This window comes from Lepidochelys olivacea (genome assembly GCF_965140295.1).
Source record: "Lepidochelys olivacea isolate rLepOli2 genome assembly, chromosome: 1".
NCBI lineage: Eukaryota > Metazoa > Chordata > Testudines > Cheloniidae > Lepidochelys > Lepidochelys olivacea.
Window position 1 is genome coordinate 248,945,060 of NC_140411.1, and position 23,908 is coordinate 248,968,967.

The 23,908-nt window shown below is 46.0% G+C and overlaps 1 protein-coding gene across 1 annotated transcript in view; it reads right to left on the reverse strand.

Annotated features, from left to right (window-relative positions):
- The window catches only part of CREB3L2 (cAMP responsive element binding protein 3 like 2), a 111,865-nt gene that overhangs the window by 27,540 nt on the left and 60,417 nt on the right, over positions 1 to 23,908 (reverse strand). The window contains exons 2-3 of the mRNA XM_084642187.1: positions 22,578 to 22,794; positions 175 to 341 (exon numbers count right to left, since the gene is read on the reverse strand). Of these exons, the coding sequence (XP_084498313.1) occupies positions 175 to 341; positions 22,578 to 22,794 (384 nt within the window). The remainder of the gene's footprint in view (positions 1 to 174; positions 342 to 22,577; positions 22,795 to 23,908) is intronic.

Consider the following 23,908-nt stretch of genomic DNA (forward strand, 5'->3'; position numbering starts at 1 on the left):
TGGGCACTTACATTATTGTTGGAGACTGGCAAACAAGAGACGACACCAACCCATAATGTATTGCATGTCTGGAATTCTCAGACCTTCACACCAGAAAGACTACACTACAGTGCAAAGCTTTATGGGAACCTACATCTATCTGGACAGGCAAGAGAATAGAAAATATGCAAGTACCATGGCATCAGATTGCAGCTGGGGTTCTTCGCCTTCCAGGGGCACAGGTGTGATCGTGAGACTGACAGAGGGGGTAAGGCCTGGCGCCTCACACAGCACGGGTTCAGTTTTTATTGTTGCTGAAGTCAATTCCGCACCCAGACACCATTCCTCATTTTCCAGGTCAGCTGGCAGGGAAAGAAAGTGACCACCACGCATTTAGATCAGAGATAGAACATAAAAACAAATCAAAAATGAAACCAGCTCCACCTGTCCCTGACAAAAGAAAACCAGAAAAAGAGGCATTTAGCTCATTGTTATTAACAGAACCCTGTACCTATTTTCAGCTTATTGTTCCATGCAGACAACTGAGCCATTTCATAACTGTAACCTAACCTTAGCCTTGGGATATGGGGATAAGTGGTGAGATGACAGAGAGCGGGTAATCATCACCATATATTGCTGAAGGCTGCTAACACATAGTAGAACAAGACTAAACAAGCCATCAGATAAAGCAGCCCAGGAGTAGCATTCTACACAGGCTAATGTCAGTTTTGTTCCTTCTCACACAGTGCCTGCATCTGGGCAGACTTTTGCTCACCCTGGTGCTTGTAGTCATTACACAACTGCAGAGACTGAATGACACTTTTGGGAACCAAGAAGCTTTTGCTCTTCCAAATGAAATTTCTCTTCCCCAGTGTTTTATTTAATTAGCATAAAAGGGGATAATAGCTTTAATGATTTCATAGGAGTATTGGTGACATCATGATTATCTCAGCTTCCTCCCCAGAGCAGCTGGGAGTCACAGCATAAGATGTGCACTTTGACTGGCAGCAATTAAATGTACATCATGTGTTGGCAGAGCTATAATAAGGCCCAGTTTATTGAAAGCTTGGCCATCAAGGGAAACTCAATGGTATTCAGCTGGCCAAGCTGGATTCTTTGCACTGAGGGCCAGGACTTGGTGGGGGTGGCAGTATCTCTACTTCAGTAACACTCTGGTCAATAAGAAAAGGAGTACTTGTGGCACCTTAGAGACTAACCAATTTATTTGAGCATGAGCTGGTCAATGCATGTGGTGAATCAGAGCATTTGGGCAGAGAGCCATGCTCTACTTGCCTTGGTCTAAAGAACGAGTTAGCCTGCTCTAGAGTCATGAGTGTAAGGATGATAAGTCAGGAGGATTCCCACTTTTAACACAAGCCCATCAAGAGCCCAAAACAACCACGCTATTACCACCACATATATATATGAATTCTTATCATTGCATCCTGCCCAAAGAAATTACCACTGGTGTTCTGCTGTGTAAGCTATTCATCCCCCCTGTGCCATGTTTCTGGTTCAGAGTGGCTGCATTTCAGTGGTGGGATAACAGTACTTGTGAGAGTCACGCTAGCTAAATCAACCAGTTAAAAACTGAGCTGGGTAGCATGGATATCTACCCAGGCAAAGGATTTTGCTCTTTCTGCTGCTTCCCTAGCCCGACTCCACACACACACACACACACACACGCTCATTACACATATAGAAGCAACAGGAAAAGCAAAAAGCCTTTGCATGCCTATATATTGATGCACCACGGAAGCTCAATTTGTAATGGATTGATTTATAGCTAGGGCCCTACCAAACTCATGGCTATGGAAAACACGTCATGGACTGTGAAATCTGGTCTTTTGTGTGCTTTTACCTTATACTATACAGATTTTATGGGGGTGTCCAGCATTTCTCAAATTGGGGGTCCTGACCAAAAGGGAGGTGCAAGGGTGTTGCAAGATTACTTTAGGGGCGGGTTGCGGTATTGCCATCCTTAATTCTGTGCGGCCTTCAGAGCTGGATGGCTGGAGAGTGGCGGCTGCTGACAGAGGGCCCAGCTCTGCAGGCAGCAGCACAGAAGTAAGGGTGGCAACACCACACCAGGTCATCCTTACTTCTGCGCTGCTGCTGGTGGCAGCTCTGCCTTCAGAGCTAGGCCCCCAGCCAGCAGCCACCGCTCTCCAGCTGCCCAGCTCTGAAGGCAGAGCCGCTGCCAGCAGCAGCGCAGGATTAAGTGTAGCAGTACCGCAACCCCTCCTACAATAACCTTGTGACACCCCCCCACCACACACACCCCCACACACCCCTTTTAGGGTCAGGACCCCTACAATTACAACACTGTGAAATTTCAGATTTAAATAGCTGAAATCATGACATTTATGATTTCTAAAATCCTATGACCATGAAATTGACTAAAATAGACTGTGAATTTGGTAGGGCTCTATTTATAGCATGCCACTCACAAGTACTGTGAAGGCAGTATCACTTCACCAGGGACTGAAACACAGCCTTTCTGAGCTAGAATCATGCAATACAACAGTGACAAACAGCTTATACATCTGAACTGGGAGTGGGAGGGAGGGGAATATATTTAGGCAGAACAAAGTTACTGGAGTTCAGCCGCAAATGGGCAGTCTCCATCTTCATTTCGCCCGCTGGTATCAAGACTGCACACAATGTTGCTGGCAATTGAGTAACTGGAAGGAGGGAGACAACATACAGTTTTGATACTAGTCATTACTTTGTGGTGTAACCTAACTTACACTGCTGGAAAGCAAGAGATGTAATTTGAATAAAAACACCGACGGGGTTAAAAATGAAAACATATATCCTGTAATCAGAAACTTCAAACAAACAGCCACCCCAGCTCTGCGAGGAAGAGTAACTATAGAGAGAGTGAGGATATTTTTTTTTAAATGTCTATATTTTAAGCTGCCCCAAAGACTTCAGGCATAAACAAACAAACATACATACATTTAGAGAAAAGGGCAATTTGTTGAAATTTCAACTAAGGATAAAGGACACTCTGCTCTCTCCCCTTTCCCCCGACACCCTTTCCCCCCGTCCACAGCCTTCCCCACCACAATGAAAATTTCTATTGTACTGAAATAGGAGTTCCCTTCAGTTTAGTGTGTGTGGATGATTCAGATTCTTAAAACAATATTCTCTGCTTTGTCTGGACCTTAAATATTGTGACAGGGTCAGGCCAAATGGCTACAGGAGAATGATCCTATTGGAATCCGGGAAGTGGGCGGGCAAAGCCCACGCACTGCTAAAGGATCCCCCTAGCCTAAGAGGGGGATCCACAGGACCTGGACACCAAATAAACATGGGGAACAACTAATGAAATAACAGGGACAGGAGCGTGGTCAAAGGGTCAAACGAAGGGAACTGAATGGGGACACCGAGCAGAGAACCCCGGACAGCACCCGCTGCTCCTCAAAGGCATCAAGGGAGTCAGTGGATGCCGCCCAGAGGAACTCTGCCCTGATATGTGAACGGACGGAGGATCGGAAATAGGCCCCACAGTCACAGGAGACTCCATCGGCCAACCTCCTCACTCTGGTGAATGATCCTATTGGGATCCAGGAAGTGGGCAGGCAAAGCCTGCCCACTGCTAAAAGGATCCCCCCACCCCCCGCGGGGGATCCATGATAGAAGGCAGATATATTAGCCCCAGGTTAAGTAGGTCCCTTTTCCCTGGGTAAGGTAACAGGGAAGGTTCCAGAACAATGAGGAACTTTCTGGAAATAATTAAGGCAGACAAGCCGATTAGAACACCTGCAACCAATCAAGAAGCTGTTTGAATCAATTAAGGCAGGCTAATCAGGGCACCTGGGTTTAAAAAGGAGCTCACTTCAGTTTGTGGTGCACGTATGAGGAGCTGGGAGCAAGTGGCATTGGGAGCTGAGAGTGAGAATGTGTACTGTTGGAGGACTGAGGAGTACAAGCATCATCAGACACCAGGAGGAAGGTCCTATGGTGAGGATAAAGAAGGTGTTGGGAGGTTTGGGGGGAACCCGGGCCCGCCCTCTACTCTGGGTTCCAGCCCAGGGCCCTGTGGAATACAGCTGTCTAGAGTGCCTCCTGAAACAGCTGTGCAACAGCTACAACTCCCTGGGCTACTTCCCCATGGCCTCCTCCCAACTCCTGATCAGACACAGGAGTAGTTGACCTGGACTGTGGGTTCATGAAAACGGCCAAACTGAGGGCTGCCGTGAATCTCCGGGGCGAGCAAATCCGCCCAAAAGTGCAAAACCCACCAAGGTAGAGGAGGAACTTTGTCACAATATCCTGTGGCACTTTTCACCAAAGCAAATCTTTTCGTATGAACTCTGCCAAAATGTTCCCTCCCCTCAGCTACTGTGGCCACATTTTAGTGCTGTAGGGTGTAAGCCACTTCAGGATCCTTTGGGAGGAAAAGCACTCTGTTAATTTACATTCATAATGAACTGAAGCAGCAGCCTTGAGTGGTCTTCTGAGACATAGCACATCACATAACCAGGAGGCCCTGCCCTCTAGGCTGTACTTGGTGATTATTAACAATTCTAAATCACTGATTTCACAAGGGCTTGGCTGCCATGACAGAAAGAGACATTTATCATTCTTAAAAATCATTGTTTTGCTGCACTGGAATCTCCAGAGGCCTCAGTAACAATCACTTAGTTCTGCAGAAGTTATTTGGAATTATTCTAGACCTGAAAAGCCAGTTTAACCAGTCAAATACTCATCAGGGCATGGATAGTTTAGCATTGACGTACTATATTTAACCAGGAAATTATTATAAGGAACTTTCTCTGGCTCTTTTCTTGACAATCATCTCATATATACACATAGGGAATTCTTTGAAAAAGTGTGGAACTGAAAATGCACCCACCTGATCTCTCCTCTATTACATCATATCCCAGAAAGCTACAGGTATTCTCCTCCCCTGTCCCCCACCACTCCAGAGCAGAGTGCATCAGTGTATCTTAAAACCAGAGGCGAAAGTAAGCCGGTACGCCCCGTTACGGCATATCGGTAAGAGCTGGTGTGCCGTACCGGGACCGGCTTTCCCAGAGGGCAATTTAAAGCCCTGAGGTAGCAGTGGCGGGAATTTAAAGGGCCCTGGTACCGCCCCGGGCCTTTAAATCCCTGCCGGAGCCCTGCTACCAAAGCCCTAGGGTAGCAGTGGCTGGGCTCTGGAGTGGATTTAAAGGGCTGGGGCGGTAGCGGCGGCTGGAGCCCTGGAGCCCTTTAAATCCCCAACAGAGCCTGGCTGCCACTACCCCGGGGCTCGGGCAGCAGGGCTCAGGAAGAGATTTAAAGGGCTTGGGGCTCCGGCAGCTGCTACCAGAGCAGAGCCCCGGGGTAGTGGTGGCAGCCGGGAGCCCCAAGGCTCCTCAGTGATTTAAAGGGCCCGGGGCTCCGCTGCGGTAGCAACAGCTGGAGCCCTGGGCCCTTTAAATCGCCCCTGAGTCCCAGGGTTCCCAGCCGCCTCTGCAGCTGGTAGGTCGGGAGTGATTTAAAGGGCCCCAGGCTCCCAGCCGCCACTACTGCAGCTGGAACCCTGGTCCTTTAAATCAAGATTTAAAGGGCCCGGGGATTTAAGGCCCTGCCACTTCCGGTTAAGGCCACGCCCATTGCTCAGGACTCCGGCATACCAGTAAGATCTCTAACTTACTTTCACCACTGCTTAAAACATTTCATTGTCATCTTTGCTACAAAATCTCTTCCTAAGGCTTCCAAACCCTGGCTCCAGAGGACCGCGTTATACTGAGAGTATTGCTGCTAGCCCCTTCTCTGTTGGCTGCTAGCACTCTCGCGAGCTAGCAGTGTTCATTGACACACCAGCGTTCCATTATGCCTCAGCTGCACCAAGGATTCCAACAACGGGCCCTCAATGGATCCTTCCAGCCCACCATGGATTGATATTGAGCAGTAATGAACCTAAGTGCACATTATACCTCCTAGCCTAAATTTTTTCTTCTTCTGGAGACTTGATTTTACACATGGACTTAAAGTCATTAGTAAAGCCATGTAATTTTTAACCTCGCCTCTGGTGGACATTTGTCCATTTCTTAAAACCACCCCCCACTGTGTCTCAATAGGGTGGTTTGAAGCAATGCTGTTCAGACTTTAGGTGCATTGGCAGAGGTAGGCGGGGCCACTACCACTGGAACAGCAAGATGGTGCTAGAAGGCCGGACCGATATGTTTGCAGAGCTGTACGCTGCTCGGTACTTGCCTGAGTACTACAATCCTCCACATTCAAATGTACCATCACTTAAAAAAAAAAAAAATAAATAATGAAGGCTGAGGACATCTGACAAGTGACGTTGCAGCCTGAGTGCCAGCAAATAGCAGGAGGTGAAGCTCATACTGTAGCGGACTCAAAGCTTTATAGGAAAATCACCACCCCCATTTCCACCGAAAGAAAATGAGAACCCACTCCGCTGTGAACCAAGCAGTGCCCTTTACTCGATAAAGAGCTCATGCCTGTTTAAAAGCCCTCACATGCTGCTGAAGGCAGCACTCATAGCAGAGTACAGTATCCTAACTCAGTGGTCTGATTTACACACACTTTTCCAGCCTCTGAAAGGTAGCTGGCCCCTGTGTGTATGAATAACTGTTTCCTTGTGCTCCCTGTCCCTCCCCCACCTCACAAGCCCTGGTTGCTCAGCATTACTCCTGCCACCCCCACTCAGCACACCCAGAGGCAGACACAAGCCCCGTTTATTAAGTCTAATGTTCGATGTCAACCTCACCACCCTCTACCCCACCCCCATCAGGTGAGAGGCTGCATTCATCAACAAATAGTTTCTTTTACAGACTTGCAGATGGTTTTCCCACCCACCTCCCACTGCTACCACCAAAGATAATGAAACCAAAGCCACTGAAGCAGTCCTGACAAAGGAGGCACTGTTTGGTAATCAAACTCTGGGGTACTTTTCAGACTGGCAAAATTTAATAGAGGGTGGGGGAGTGACAAAAGTACAGTGATCACACTACAGCTGGGGAAGTCAATAGGTAGACTGCAAGCCAAACCTGGACTGCCAGATGCTTTTGAACGGAGCCCAAAATGTTTTTATTTACTTATTTTCTTTGGAGTCTTGACCTTGACTATACCTTGACCAAGAAATTTGGACCTTGTCAAAAAAATAATTGATTATCCCTGCACTACAGAATTAAGGTTGCCAACTGTCTAATCACACAAACCCAAACAAACACTCTTGCCTTGCCCCTACCCCACCCCTTCCAAGACCCCACCCCACTCACTCCATTCCCCCTCCCTCACTTTTACCAGGCTGGGGCAGGGGGCTGGGGTGTGGGAGGAGGTGTGGGCGCTGGGGTGGGGCTGAGGGTTTCAGAGTGTGGGAGGGGGCTCTGGGCTGAGGGGGGGGGCAGGTGGTGGAGGGGGCAAGCTCTGGAAGAGATCTGGGATGCAGGAGGGGGCTCTAGGATAGAATTTGGGTGCAAACCCCCCTCCTGCACCCTGAGCACTAACCCTCCTCCCACATCCTGAGCCCCCTTCTGCACCCCAGCCCTGACCCTCCTCCCAGAGTCCACACCCTGTAGCCGACCTGCCGCCCCAACCCCCTGCCCCAGCCCTGACCCCCCCACCCCGCAGAGCCTGCACCCCAACACTCTGCCCTAGCCCAGAGACCCCTCCGGCACCCAAACTCCCTCCCAGAGCTTGCACCCCAACCCTCTGCCCTAGGCTCAGCCCAGAGCCCCCTCCCATACTGCAAACCACTCGTCCCCAGCCCAGAGCCCACACCCCCTCCCAAACCCCAACCCCAACTCAGTGAGAATGAGTGAGGGTGGGGAAAGTGAGCAACTGAGAGAGGGGGGCATGGAGTGAGGGGCGAGGTAGATCCTGGGTTGCCCTTAAATTCAAAAAGTGATCTTGGGCATAAAAAGGTTGGAGACCACTGATCTAGGATGATTAAAGCACTGCACCACTGCGACAGAGTTCCCTCTCCATCTCTGAGAAGTGAGCAATGAAGCATTTATTTTGGAGGGTTGAAGTGGGAAAGGACTTCTTTTCACAAACAACATTTTGCTCTGAATTAATAGGAATGGACCAGGTCTATGACAGTGCAGAATTTGCCCCATTTTATGCAGCCTTCATTTCATTAATTCAGTATTTAACGACATATAGAGATTAACTTGGGCTTTGATTTTACAGATGTCTCCACATAGTTTTGTTTTGGTTTGTTTGTTTTTAAAGAGCCCATTAGAGAATAACACTGCCTTGGCAAAAACAGGATGGATATTATTTTGAGGCAACCCAACTTCAGCCTCTCTAACTAGAAAATTGCAAGATGGTTTTTGCCACAAATGCCAAGTCTCACTTTTAGTCAAGGCAAGTTGCTTCAAGTCCAGGAGCAAGCACAAAGCATTCCTGGGTACAGAAGCACAGGGAAGAAGGCAGGTGCGCACCAAGGATAATCTCAGATGCACAGCTGTTCAGGGATTAGGGGAAAGAACGTACGGCCACCTGGCCACAGTTTATCAAATGAACAGCTAGTTAGCTGATCCCTGTGCTGCCTACACTTCTCCCTTCACACACCCCCCAGGAGGCTCCCAAGGTGGAGTCTGACAACAAAGTATTTCATTTTCCTCAGGGGTCATAAAACTCCCGCAAGGTATAAAGGCCTCAGCCTCCAGGTTCCTGCTATACGCTGCTCTCTTTTAGTGTGGCTATTTGTATTACATTAGCACCCACAGGCCCCGGTTAAGATCAGGGCCCCACTGTACTAGGTGCTGTTGGTAGAAAACATGGTAAGAGACAGCATCTTCCCCGAAGGGGTTCACAATTGAAGCAAACAAGATAGAAAAAGGGCAGGAGGGGAAGGAGATGGAGAGAGATTTGCCCCATTGCAGGTCAGTGATAGAGTCAGGAATAGAACCCAGGTCTTTCCCATCTCCTAGTCTGCTGCACTATTCACTGGTCCATGGTGCCTCTCAATCTTGCGTTTCTATCTCCTACTACTTTTTGGGAAGGGTTGGGAGGAAATTCCCCCCCCCCCATCTAGCTATAGTAGCAAATAAGGCCTTTTCTTGATATTTAAAACTCTCAAAGAGGACCTAACTCCCCAGAAGATGATGCTATGAGCCACCAATGTGATATGGCTGTGAAAAAAGTTAATGCGGTCTTGGGATGCATCAGGCGAGGTATTTCCAGTAGAGATAAGGAGGTGTTAGTACCATTATACAAGGCACTGGTGAGACCTCATCTGGAATATTGTGTACAGTTCTGGTCTCCCGTGTTTAAGAAGGATGAATTCAAACTGGAACAGGTAGAGAGAAGGGCTACTAGAATGATCTGAGGCATGGAAAACCTGTCTTATGAAAGGAGACTCAAAGAGCTTGGTTTGTTTAGCCTAACTAAAAGATGGCTGAGGGGAGATATGATTGCTCTCTATAAATATACCAGAAGGATAAATACCAGGGAGGGAGAGGAATTATTTAAGCTCAGTACCAATGTGGACACAAGAACAAATGGATATAAACTGGCCATCAGGAAGTTTAGACTTGAAATTAGATAAAAGTTTCTAACCATCAGAGGAGTGAAGTTCTGGAACAGCCTTCCAAGGGGAGCAGTGGGAGCAAAAGACATATCTGGCTTCAAGACTAAGCTAGATAAGTTTATGGAGGGGATGGTATGATAGGATAGCCTAATTTTGTCAATTAATTGATCTTTGACTATTAGCGGTAAATATGACCAATGGCCTGTGATGGGATGTTAGATGGGGTGGGTGGGATCTGAGTGACTACAGAGAATTCTTTCCTGGTGGCTCGCTGGTGAGTCTTGCCCACATGCTTGGGTTTAGCTGATTGTTATATTTGGGGTCATGAAGGAATTTTCCTCCAGGGCAGATTGGCAGAGGCCATGGGGGGGTTTCGCCTTCCTCTGCAGTGTGGGGCATGGGTCATTTGCTGGAAGATTCTCTGCACCTTGAAGTCTTTAAACCATGATTTGAGGACTTCAATAGCTCAGACATAGGTTAGGGGTTTATTACAGGAGTGGGTGGGTGAGATTCTGTGGCCTACATTGTGCAGGAGGTCAGACTAGACTATCATAATGGTCCCTTCTGACCTTAAAGTCTATGACTAAGATTTTAATATGCTGTGAGAGCCTCTATCCACATGCCCCACACAGGAACGTCAGACTCTGCTTAGAAATTATTCAGAATCCTACCTTCATGGGAAGCCTCTGTAACAGTTCCCCAAACCCAGGGCTCATGGTTAAGGTTGAAATAAACTGCAATGCAGGAAGCCAACACTTTGGCATAAGCTCATCAACTCCTGGAACATAGCTGCTATTTTCATGCTATTGTCTACATATCTCCCCAGGCACATGTGTGCTCTGTCTAGGTGGAATGCAGCAGGTTCTTATGCTTTGCTCCTTATTCATCAACTTAGAAAAGCACCAGAATACAGTCAGCAAAGGTTAAGTAAATGGTTCACAGATCTATACATAAAAAATTATTTTTACAGATTCGCCCTGAAGATGCTCAGTGTAGTTTACAACTTTTATGCAGAATTTAATTCCATCACAGATTCTGAAAATTCCAACAGACACCAGGCATCCTTTGCACATATGCTGCAAAATAGCTACACTATGTGTTGCACTCATATTACTAGACCTTTTTGGATTGAAGCTTTCAAAGAACATGCAGTTTTGTAGATAACCTACAAATATACAGAAAAGGTTCTGGAAAGAAATTATTATATTTTACATAGAGTGAACTTTTAAAGAATTATGAAAGAGGAAAATGCAGTGTTGAATAAGGCCCTGATCCTGCAAACAGCTAAACCTATGCTTAACTTTACTCATGTGAAGTCAATAGGACTACTCACATAAGTGAAGTTAAGTATGTCCTTAAGTGCTTGCAGCAGTGGGGTCTAAATTTGGAGGTTATTTAAAATTTAGAACTTCTTGAAGATCTATCCACATAAATTATAGTTGCAGGTCTTAATTTAAGTCATGGAAATATTTTTAAATACTCCTAATAGTGGGCCAAATTCATCCCTGGTGTGTGCCACTTTGTTGGACTCATATCAGAAATGAATTGGCCCCATGTAATAAATATTATTACACGTACAATAATAATAATCTCCTTTGTAAAACCCTTTGAGAGCTATGGATGAAACCTGTTATGTAAGAGCTAGGTGTTATATCATCACTACTCCCTATGAGAAACATTTCTGATATATCTGCGTAATCTGTTCATAGAACAAGAACTTTTGGATTCATACCTTAGGCTCTAAAGCAGCATGTTTGAGCTCAGTTTGGTTCTGTCCCCATTTGGGGTTCATAGACGTAAACCTAGTGGTCCTGAACTGATACACAGAGTGAAGCAGAAACCTCTGCACATGAGTCCCTCCCTGTGTACTACACTTACCAGGGACCCTGCCTCAAATTGGAGAGGCCAATCACCAAAGGCTCTTTGATAGCCGGATGGAGGGATTTCCTCCAACAGAAACTCAATATGAACTCTACCACCCTCTCCCCACGTGGGTGGGCAGAGGGGGCTTCCTCCTCTTCACTCCTTCTCTATTCAGAGTTTGTCACTTGCTGCTAGAACGGCAACACGACTTCCAGTGAAATTAAATTAGAATCTCTGTTACTAGGGCAACAAGCTTCAATTCCCAAGGATATTTAAAAAAGGCAACTTTATCCTTTAGGAAATTGGATGTGGGGAAAGAAAAAAAAACCCTCTACATCGTGGCTTAACCTCTCCACCTCCACCACCCCCACCATGCCTTTTATGCAGGTGTCCTCCCATGGAGCAGCTACATTATATTTAATGATTCACCACAGCTATGATTCACCATAAGGCTGGGGGCCTTCAGCAAGGGATTTAACAGTCACCTGCCCACTCCCAATTCAAGTAAAAATAATACATAAGTGGTAACGGAATGTTAAGTAGCAGATCCACTAGAATTACATAATTAAAATACATGAAGTTAAAAACAACTAAATAAAAAGAAGCTCAGGAAGTTAGTTTACAGCCAAATATATATCAGAACATTTACCGTATATACTCGTTCATAAGCAGAATTTTTTTTAGTAAAAAAGGGAAGCACCAGAGAAGGGGGTCAGCTTATGAACGGATACAGAGAGGGGGAGGTGGGACACAGCACCCTCCCTCCCCCGCCCCCACCAACAAGAGGGGGCAAGGAGAGGCAGCACAGCCAACAGAGCCAGAAGGGAAGAGGCGGGGCCAGAGTCTCTCCGCTTCTGGCCCTGCTGCTCTCCCCCCAGCCTCCAAAGCAGCTGCGCCACCCAGCCCCACCCACCAGAGCAAGCTGCAGCCATGCCACCTGGCCAGCCAGAAAAGCTCCAGCCAGGCCAGAGACATCCTCCCTGGCCCAAGGTGGGAAGGGGAGAGTGGGGGGGTTCCGGGCCAGGGCAGGGAGGGGTTACACAGGGAAGGGTCATGTCGGGGGTGGTCACAGGGGTTACTCCCCTGACCCCCAGCTTTTCCCCCCAAAAATGTTTCCCCACCAGTTGCTGTTCCAGCCCATCAGGGTAAGCCGCTGGTGGGCCGGGACATTTTGTTTACTTCGGTTTACCTCTGTGCCTGCGGATGCTTGAAGTAAACCAACCATCCTGGCCTGCCAGCGGCTTATCCTGATGGGCTGGGACCCAAAGTTTGCCGATCCCTGAATTATAGGGTCGGCTTATGAATGGGTCATAAAAATTTGCCATTTTTACTTATCCATCTTGGGGGGGGGGGTCAGCTTATAAACTAACCGGCTTATGATCGAGTATATACGGTAATTTAATAAGCAGCCTTGGTAAAGTAATGCGTGGCAAGGCATGAGCCATACGTAAGGGACTGTTGCCCCCTTACTAACATTCAGTGGGGGTGTTTTAGTTGCTAGCTCCTAGTACTAAAAGGGGAAGGATCTATGGGAAATCAGGACCCTGAAACTGATAGTCCCCAGGAACAATGGGGAGAGGCCAATGCTCCAGGTCAGCCTGAATGACAGGGTGGGCAGGCTAATCAGAGAGTCAGGAAGCCAGGGAAATCCCGTCCTCAGTGTGAGCTGGAATTGCCTGGGTCAGACAGAGTGGGGCTGAGCTAAGGAGAAAGCAGGGGCCCGAGCTGAGCTGGGGAGCAGAGCTGTGCCAGATCCAGAGAGAGCAGACCCTGTCCTGGGAGCAGAGCTGCAGCAACCAGAGCCAGAGGGGCCAGAAGAGCAGCCCACAAAGCAAGTCAGTGCTGGGAGCAGAATCACAGAAGCAGCCTGCAGAGCAGACCTGTCCTGGGAGCAGAGCTGCAGCAACTGGAGCCAGAGGAGCCAGAGAGGCAGCAGCAGTGCTGAGACCGAGTGGTGGAGCTGGGGCTGGAGCAGTCCGGAGCTGGGTGCGGTGAGCAGCTGGGGAGAGCGAGGGGGACCCTGGGCAGCAGGCCCAGCACAGGGAGACGCCTCAGCCAAGAGGCTCTGCAGGCCAGGCTTGGATCATAACCTGACAGGGCGGGGGCGACACTGGGAAGAAGGGTCCTACCACTTAGAGCCTGAGAGCGTGTGGCCACCACCAGAGCAAGTGTCCAACCCACAGCATCCCTGCAGAAGAGCCAGGGCCTGAGAAAAAGGCTGGGGACTTACAAGGAACAGACTGTGAACTGCCCGGACCTTCCAGAGACACTGTTTGTGATGTTCCCTGCCATAGAGCAGGTTGATGTGTTTCCTTTCACCTTTCCCATTTTTCCTTATTCTTTTTAAAATTAATTGTTGATTAAATAACTTGCATTTGCTTTATCTTGTATGTAATGGTCAATGGGTCAGAAGTGCCCAGTGCAGAGAGAGTATGCCGGAGTGAGGACACCCTAGCCCCTGTCCTAGGGGACAACAGCAGGGTTGGAGGTCAAGCCCCCCAGGAATCCTGGGCCCAGCCTTTTTGGGGTTACGAGGACGTGTTATTCCTCGACTTTAGCAAAGCTTTTGACACGGTCTCCCACAGCATTCTTGTCAGCAAGTATGGACTGGATGGATGCACTACAAGGTGGGTAGAAAGTTGGCTAGATTGTCGGGCTCAACGGGTAGTGACCAATGGCTCCATGTCTAGTTGGCAGCCAGAATCTAGCGGAGTGCCCCAAGGGTCAGTCCTGGGGCCGGTTTTGTTCAATATCTTCATAAATGATCTGGAGGATGGTGTGGATTGCACCCTCAGCAAGTTTGCAGATGACACTAAACTGGAAGGAGTGGTAGATACGCTGGAGGGTAGGGATAGGATACAGAGGGACCTAGACAAATTGGAGGATTGGGCCAAAAAAAATCTGATGAGGTTCAACAAGGACAAGTGCAGAGTCCTGCACTTAGGACGGAAGAATCCAATGCACCGCTACAGACTAGGGACTGAATGGCTCGGCAGCAGTTCTGCAGAGAAGAACACAGGGGCGACAGTGGACGAGAAGCTGGATATGAGTCAGTGTGCCCTTGTTGCCAAGAAGGCCAATGGCATTTTGGGGTGTATAAGTAGGGGCACTGCCAGCAGATCGAGGGACGTGATCGTTCCCCTCTATTCGACATTGGTGAGGCCTCATCTGGAGTACTGTGTCCAGTTTTGGGCCCCACACTACAAGAAGGATGGAGAAATTGCAAAGAGTCCAGCGAAGGGCAACAAAAATTATTAGGGGACTGGAACACATGACTTATGAGGAGAGGCTGAGGGAACTGGGATTGTTTAGTCTACGGAAGAGAAGAATGAGGGGGGATTTGATAGCTGCTTTTAACTACCTGAAAGGTGGATCGAAAGAGGATGGATCTAGACTATTCTCAGTGATAGCAGATGACAGGACAAGGAGTAATGGTCTCAAGTTGCAGTGGGGGAGGTTTAGGTTGGATATTAGGAAAAACTTTTTCACTAGGAGGGTGGTGAAACACTGGAATGCGTTACCTAGGGAGATGGTGGAATCCTCTTCCTTAGAAGTTTTTAAGGTCAGGCTTGACAAAGCCCTGGCTGGGATGATTTAGTTGGGATTGGTCCTGCTCTGGGCAGGGGGTTGGACTAGATGGCCTCCAGAGGTCCCTTCCAACCCTGTTATTCTATGATTCTATGACTCTGCCAGACAGGAGAGTGGAAGGGGAGTCCTCAAGGGCAGGGAGGCCACTGGGTAAAGGAAGTGGGAGCGAGGACTCAGATCCTTTCACGTGCCCACTTCACTGGGGTAGTGCAGAAGCCAGGAAAGTTCCCCACAATAGCAGGACTATTCCCCCGCTTACATTTCGGATGGTTACTTGTAGTGCAATGACTGTAGCTGATAGGATACTTTCCCTTCGGCTACATCGACACTGCACACCACTGGCAGCAGTGTGCAGGGTACATGCAGCTATGCCCCACAGTGAAAAGCAGGCTGCATCTAGGCTGTAGTGTGTAGCTACACACAGCAATGGGGAAATGGTTCTGTTTGGCAGGGAGGCAGCAGGGAAAGCTCCAGTGGCAGGTCGGTGCCGGTGGCTTTTCCCCACTGCTTCCCTCTTGTCAGAGCCTTCCCCTGAGGAATCTCATAATATCAGGGTTGGAAGGGACCTCAGGAGGTCATCTAGTCCAACCCCCTGCTCAAAGCAGGATCAACGCCAACCAAATCATCCTAGCCAGGGCTTTGTCAAGCCAGGCCTTAAAAATCTAAGGAAGGAGGTTCCACCACCTGCCTAGGTAACCCATTCCAGGAGGGGAACTGCTCTGGCAGCAGGACACTACATATCTAGAAATAGAAACATAGAGGGGAGAGGCACTACTTGGGTATGTAGAGAGCTGTGTTGGGTACATACCTTAAGGGTTCGGGCATGTCTTCATTCACCTAAGCTGTGCCTCACCATCTACACTGCTATCTATACCTGTGCTAGGGAGCATGCAGCATATGTACCTCACACACTGCCGTAAAGGTTGTACAGCATAGACGTACCCTTAGTGTTACAGGCTAAGGGTCTCATCCAACAATGTTCCTACTCCTCTCCCCGCAGTCAGCAAACGCTGACTTCAGCGGGAGTAGAAGGCACTCAGCACCTTGCAGGGTTGAGCCGTAAATGCTTATTGCTAGGACAGTGTATTAAAGGGTTTTTGGGGTTTTTTTTTTCGTTCTTTAAAAAAAGCATGCTAAGTTATTGTCTTCACCCACAAAACAGAAAAGCATCTGTAAGACACATCATGGTCTAGACACCCCAGAGTGGAAAAGAAGGTGGGAATTCCAAAGAACAACCAATTGAATCAACTGATTGTATACAATATTATTGTACTGTAAAAGTGTATCGAGTAAGATATCACATAAAAACTGGTGACACGCTGGTTATGAATATCATTGCGTGATGGATGGATGATGTGTAAAGAAAAGAAGTACTTGTGGCACCTTAGAGACTAACCAATTTATTTGAGCATAAGCTTTCGTGAGCTACAGTTCACTTCATCGGATGCATACTGTGGAAAGTGTAGATCTTTATGTATGTGTGCTAGAAATCTGTTCCTAAAATATGTTTTGGGGGCAGACTTGATAAACAAGCCTGTCATAGACAAAGGAATGTGTATTTACCTGTCTGGATCACTCTTTGTAAGCCATAGACAATGAATGTACATTTACACATAAAGGTAAATCAAGCAATTAAGCTACCAAGCAGCTGAGGAAACAGCTTAGTAAGCCCATCAGGAGATAACCTGCATCCCCAGGAAGTCTTCCTGGCTCGAGGCCAAGACAATGGACTTTGGGAAACATAAGGGGGGGCACAAACAGTCTAGTGATCCATCACTAGATGGATCATATAAACAGAAATTAATAAGACTGGGACTTTTCAGGTTGGAAAAGAGACAACTAAAGGGGGATATGATACGGATGGGGATGGTGTCCCTAGCCTCTGTTTGCCAGATGCTGGGAATGGGCGACGGGATGGACCACTGGATGATTATCTGTCCTGTTCATTCCCTCTGAAGCACCTGGCATTGGCCGCTGTCAAAGACAGGATACTGGGCTAGATGGGCCTTTGGTCTGACCCAGTATGGCTATACATATGTTCATCACTTAGGGGACATTGAGAACAGCACCCTCTGAGCTTGTGAGCAGTAGATCCTCTTGGCCTGAAAGGCGGGAGCTGCTGAAAACTTGCTGTGAGAAACTGTTTTAGGCAAAGCTATAGCTTGCTCAAATTAAGTTTTAGGCACTAGAAAACGTGTTATTTTTGTTGTCTTTGTAACCCTTTTCTATCTTTTATTCTTGCCTGATATTACTTAAATCTGTGTTCTGTATTAATAAATGTATTCTTGTTTGATTACAAAAACATCTCAGAGCTGTTATACTGAAGTAAAGTGGGAGTCCTCAGCTACGCTAACAGGTTGGTATGTGCTCTCTCTCTTTGGAGGCAGCCACCTTCGTAATTTCTGTGAGCGTCCCAGTGAGGGGGACCGGACACTGCAGGGAGACATCTCTGGGGAAACTCTGGAACTGGGGTTCACTGATTGTTACCTGCAAGGCAAGGGTTTGCCTGGCAGAGACTGGAGGAGTTTGCTGGTGAGGCAGACAGGCTGGAGCGTCAGAAAGCTGACACAGTTTAGCAGCAGCAAAGCTCTCACTTGCTGAGGCACACAGGCTACACGGTGGCTTACAGTTCTGGGTTTCCTGAGGAGAGTGTCACGCTGCCCCACGTGAAGTCTTATAAAATAAGGGCCCCGTTCTACAGGGCTGGATCCTTAAATTATATCAAAATCTGATCCAATTGGCCTGTACTACTTTTTTCTTAGCTCTCTTTTCCTCATCATTATGGATTCCCTCTGCATGTATATGCAGAAGCCTTTTATCTAGCCTGCTTCTGCTCCCCTCCTGCAGAATTTTCTCCCTTGTTAGTAAGATCACAACTCATCTCCCTGGAGTGAATGCAAATATACAGCAGTAGGAGTCAAGCCATCTGCTCAGTGGGCTAATATTTTAGAGTATGAGATTCTTTTACATATTCTTTACACTCAGCCTCTTATCTGGCCTCATCTCTTGATTTCCCCCCACACATTTCAAGTACCTACAGCCTCTCCTGAAAAATGCAAGATTGTTTCATAACACCTATTCTGGAATTGGGCAAATCTAGTCAGAGGTGAAAGTAAGCCGGTACGGTGTACTGGTAAGAAAGTGACCGCCGGTACACAGCTGACCGTACCGGCAGGGCTGCTGATGGGTGGGAGGGTGAAAAGGGCAAAAGGGGCAGCTACCCAGGGCCCGGTGATTTAAAAGGGACCAGGGCTCCCGCAGCGATTTAAAGGGCCCAGGACTCCCAGCCGTGGCTGCTGCTACCACACCAGTGGCTGGAGCCCCCAGCCCTTTAAATCACTACCGGAGCCCCGATGTCGTGGTCCAGGCAGCACTGAAGGGCTGGCTGGGGAAGTCTGGCCCCAGCCTGGCCCTTCCGCCTGAGGCCCCTCCCCTTCCGGGGGCCCCGAGCCAACCCCCACCCCACCTTGCCCAGGACCCCAGCTGCCCTGCATACAGGTAAGTCGGTTAAGTTACTTTCACCCCTGATCCTAGTCCTGTTATCTGTTAGTCGTATGCAGATACTCTGTTAGTATTTGTCCCATTATTCCCCCAAGGACTGAAGTTAAAATTGGACAGGAATTATCAGCACTTGTGCTCCATCCCCACCTCACTTCATTGAAGATAGGAGACAAATTCAGTTCTTAACCCCATATCCTCCAGTACTTCCACAGTTCTCTAGATTTTTTCCCCCTCTAAAAGTCATCAGGACAATTAGTTCAACACTTAGTCAATGTATTTAACACCCCCGAGTGTTACATCTTGCAGCCATAAACGCAAGAAGTTTTCCTCCAAGTATTCTCCAATCTGTTTTTGTTTTAACAGCTACTATGGAGCCATGCTAGTGACTCCACTCCAGAGTTATGATCTTAACAGCTCTTACGGGAATGTTCTATATAATTTAACAGATGAAAAGCTTTCTAATTTTCTATTTTTAAACTCATCTATTGAATTACATAGAAAGAATGTCTATTAAATTCTATAGATTTTTAACAGACATTTTGAACCCTATTTAACTTCTGGTGTTTCACCCCTATTGAATTTCACTGGACTTGTCATAAAGGTAGCTAACAAAGCCCAGACCTCTTCCTTCATCACAACTTCTTCAAAAAAAAACAAAACAAAAAAAAAAAAAAAAACACACCCACGCTTTCTATCTGAATTTTCTTGTGCATGTTCTCTAGCCATAAGAGAAGTTTTCCCACATAAAGAGAGCGTGAAGATAATCATACAAGGCAGCCTGGAAACATGAGTGAAATTGGAGCTTTTTGTTATGTAACATTTTTGGATTATTTCACAAAACTGTTTCACCCAGAAACTCATTGGTTTCATTCAGTTGTCCTCAGTGAGAGCCAGTGCCTTTGAGTGATTTTTAGGAAGTGTGGTTGGGTTATTTTAGAGTTAAGTACCATAAAACTAGAATCTTTGGAAACTCAGGTTTTTGGTGATCGTTATGAACAACTTAGACTGCTAATACTATAGACCTAAGCACTAGTCTCTCCCCTTTTTTAAAAAAAAATGCAGCTTATGATTATACTGCTTTTCATTGCAAAAATAGCCCTGAAATGTAAACTAGTTATTATGAGTGAAAGTCTGTTAAGGCTTTTATTCTCAATAGTCACCAGTTATTCACAGTCCTATCGTATCTCCTTCCCAGGCACTGGCTGTCAGAGCTCTATCTTATCTGCTGGCATCTTTACATATATATGCTTTCCCCAACCACAAAAGGCAGGCTAGGGCTGAATCTCCTCCCTCCCTCCCCTCATATCCCTGCTCCGCAAGTCAGTGCCTGTGCCAGTGACTCCGCTATGAAAATCTGCTAATGCTCACCATTCCTTGATCCATAGCCCTCCCCTTATGCCCAAGCACCCCATAAGAGCTGTACCTATTTACAACTGTCTAATCATCTTCACAAGGTCTCTATTACTGCTTAATTATTACTGCTAATGTTACTCTGAAACCTGATTACTGCTTCAGTTGTCCACAACTCTTTCCCCCCTACGAGCCTAATTTCCAAAAGTAATTCAGTATCTCAACTATTTTAGAATCATTGGGCCAGATCCTCAGCTATCAGAGCTATGCCCATGTCCACCCGCTGAGAATCTCCTTCCTTGTTTATTAGTGAGTCTATTTCCTCCCCAGATATATTTATAGAAGCCCTTCTTACATCAACCTCATTCCAGCATTAACCCATTCTGCTTTTTTGCTACCTCATCTTTTTCCTGAAATCCTTAGCTAACTAACATTTTGGTTTATTTTCCTTCCCCTCACCTTCATTTCCCATAGAGGTTCTTTTCTATTCTTACATCTACAAGTACCCCACAGAGAAATGACACTGGACGCTTCTCGTCTCACTTCCCCACTCCCACCCCATTTCCAGTGAATGGCAGCAGTATGTTGAACTTTAACTTCAGATGCCCAAGTCTGAAAATCTGGGTCACTGCAATTAAATTCCTAAATACATACATTATAGGGCTGTTGATTAATCACACTTAACTCACACGATTAACTCAAAAAAATTCATCCCGCTGTTAAACAATAGAACACCAATTGAAATTTATTAAATATTTTTGGATGTTTTCTGCATTTTCAAATATATTGATTTCTAGTACAACACAGAATACAAAGTGTACAGAACTCACTTATTTTTATTGCAAATATTTGCACTGTAAAAACAATAAAAGAAATAGTATTTCAGTTCACCTCATACAAGTACCATAGTGCAATCTCTCTATCATGAAAGTGCAACTTACAAAAGTAGATTTTGTTACATAACTTCGTTCAAAAAAAACCCCAACAAACAATGTAAAACTTTAGAGCCTACAAGTCCACCCAGTCCTACATCTTTTTCAGCTAATGGCCAATACAAAAAAGTTTGTTTACATTTACGGGAGATAATGCTGCCTGCTTCTTATTTACATCACCTGAAAGTGAGAACAGGTGTTTGCATGGCACTTTTGTAGCCGGCATTGCAAGGTATGTATGTGCCAGATATGCTAAACATTCTTATGTCCCTTCATGGTTCGGTCACCATTCCAGAGTACATGCTTCCATGCCGATGATGCCCATTAAAAAAATGTGTTAATTAAATTTGTGACTGAACTCCTTGGGAGAATTGTATGTCTCTTGTTATGTTTTACCCACATTTCATGTTATAGCAGTCTCAGATGATGACCCAGCACATGTTCATTTTAAGAACACTTTCACAGCAGATTTGACAAAACACAGAGAAGGTACCAATGTAAGATTTCTAAAAATAGCTACAGCACTTGACTCAAAAGTTTAAGAATCTGAAATGCCATCCAAAATCTGAGGGGGACCAGATGTGGAACATGCTTTCAGAAGTCTTAAAAGAGAAACACTCCGATGTGGAAACTACAGAACCCGAACCATCAAAAAAGAAAATCAACTTTCTGCTGGTGGCATCTTACACAGATGAAGACAATGAACATGCGTCGGTCCGCTCTGTTTTGGATCGTTATTGAGCAGACCCCGTCATCAGCATGGACGCATGTCCTTGGGAACGCTCGTTGAAGCATGAAGGGACATATGAAGTTTAGTGCATCTGGCACGTAAATATCTTGTGACGCCGGCTACAACAATGCCATGTAAATGCCTGTTCTCACTTTCAGGTGACATTGTAAACAAGAAGCTGGCAGCATTATCTCCTGCAAATTGGAACCAAACTTGTTCAGCCAATCGCTCACACAAACAAGAAACAGGACTGAGTGGACTTATAAGCTCTAAAGTTTTATATGTTTTTATTTTTGAATGCAGTTATTTTTTGTACATAATTCTACATTTGTAAGTTCAACTTTCAAGATAAAGAAACTGCACTACAGTACTTGTATTCGGTGAATTTAAAAATACTGTTGCTTTTGTTTTTTATTGTACAATTATTTGTAAACAAAATTAAATATAAAGTGAGCACTGTACACTTTGTATTCTGTGTTGTAATTGAAATAAATATTTGAAAATATAGAAAGCATCCAAAAATATTTAAATAAATGGTATTCTATTATTGTTTAACAGCACAATTGCATGATTAATCCTAATTAATTTTTTTAATCACTTGACAGCCCTAATAAATTAGGCACCAAAATAGGTGGCTATTTCTTCAATGCTGCTGAGGATGGAATAGCTCCAGGTGCTCAGCACTGGATTTAAAAGTCTTGCGTTAGGCAGCTTAATTTGAAGATTTTTGGATGGGGTGGTTTATGATTCCCTAACTATCTTCTATGCTCATAAGAGCTCACCTGGTAGCCTACTTCCCTCAAATTTCATTCCCCTTTGATAAGCCCATGTTTTAATATGTTGAATTCCAGGAGCTCATGATCAGTAGTTTCAGCTGAGTGGAATTTCTCTGCCTGGTGACAATCTTAGTTTATGCGGTCTGCAGATTTATAGCCAAATTAAAAACCATACGCTTCTTGCAATTTATTTTTAGTTATTGTAATTCACTCTCGTGCATGTTCACATTTTACTTTACTAAAAGTATTACCGTCCTAGACTTATACAGCTAGGATATTGCGCCATTCATAAGTAATGCACACAACAGCGATTTTTTCCACAAAGGTCAGCATCAACTCATCCACATCACCATTACCTTCATTGAAGCTGTCATCAGTCGAAACGTGGGTCAGTGGAGACTGGGGGCGAGAGTCGCCGCACAGGGAGTAGCTGTGTTCTGCCTGGATGAGGGGAGCTGGGGATACTGGGGACAGCTCCACTTCCATCATCTCATTTTTCTCAGACATGAAGGGGTCATTCAAGAGCTGGCCCAGGACATCCTGTGAAAACTCATCCAGGAACTCCGTGAAGTGCTGGGAAGACAGAAGGGGAAGAACTCTTATCTAATGGGTGTCTCTGGCCAACAACAGAGATGAACTGACCAAAATAATTGCAGTATCTGCACCATGCATCTGTGCCAGTTAGGAACAGAACCCAGCAGTCCTGCCTCCCAATCCCCTGCTTTAATCACTACTCCACACTGAAGATAGAACAAAAAGGTTCTCATGTATGTATGTTAATTTAGCTATGCTGTCTCATCAGAAGCAAACTGTTAAAGAAAACTATAATTATCTGTATTTATGGATTGCTAATAAAGTAAGCAGACCATATACATGGAACCAGATTCTTAGTTGGTGGACGATGGCAGAGATCCGTACTGATGTGTACCAGTGAATGAGCAGGCCCTTTAAAATGCCTAGTTGCTGTGGTGATTGTCTTAGACATTTATAGGGAGCCAAACAGAGAAAAGCCCATGGTGCTGAAAGCAGAAAATAAGATCAGTTGCCATGTTCTGAAGCTAAGCCCTTTGTTCCCAGGATGCAATTTGGAGTGTATTGCATTAATGAAAAAGCATATTTCATCCAGTCATGCAGGGAAACACCCTGAAGTATTTATATTCAAAACACATCCTTTGTATGTATATGTAACCTGTTCCATGGGGTTTACAGGCTCATTGAGCCACAGAGAAAGGATGGAGGGGGGAACGGGTGATCAGATCCACAGTATTTAGTGAACCAATCAATCTTTTAAGCCCAAGTGTGCCTATTCCAGTGGTGTGGAACATTCCCTTCATCTTACCCTAGCATAGAGAAAGGATCAAAACCCTGAACTGTGTTTGTTCTGGTACAAACCGCTAGTACATTTGGTTTAAAGAATTACATTCAGGCTGAATAGCTGCATGTTGATTATTTTTGACAGGAGACTAATGTTAAAGTTCAGGTTCTCAACTCTGCAGTAATAGGGGTTCGAACTACCAACATTAATAAGACCTTCCCTGGTACACAGCAAGGGTTACATTTAAGGTGCATGAGACTGTCTATTTTTGGAGATGGGCCTGGACCAAGCCTCCCGATCTGATTAATATCCAAACTTTGGGGTAGTTTCAGTCAAGATGCAAACTTTGCAGTCGTATTATATTTCCTTCGA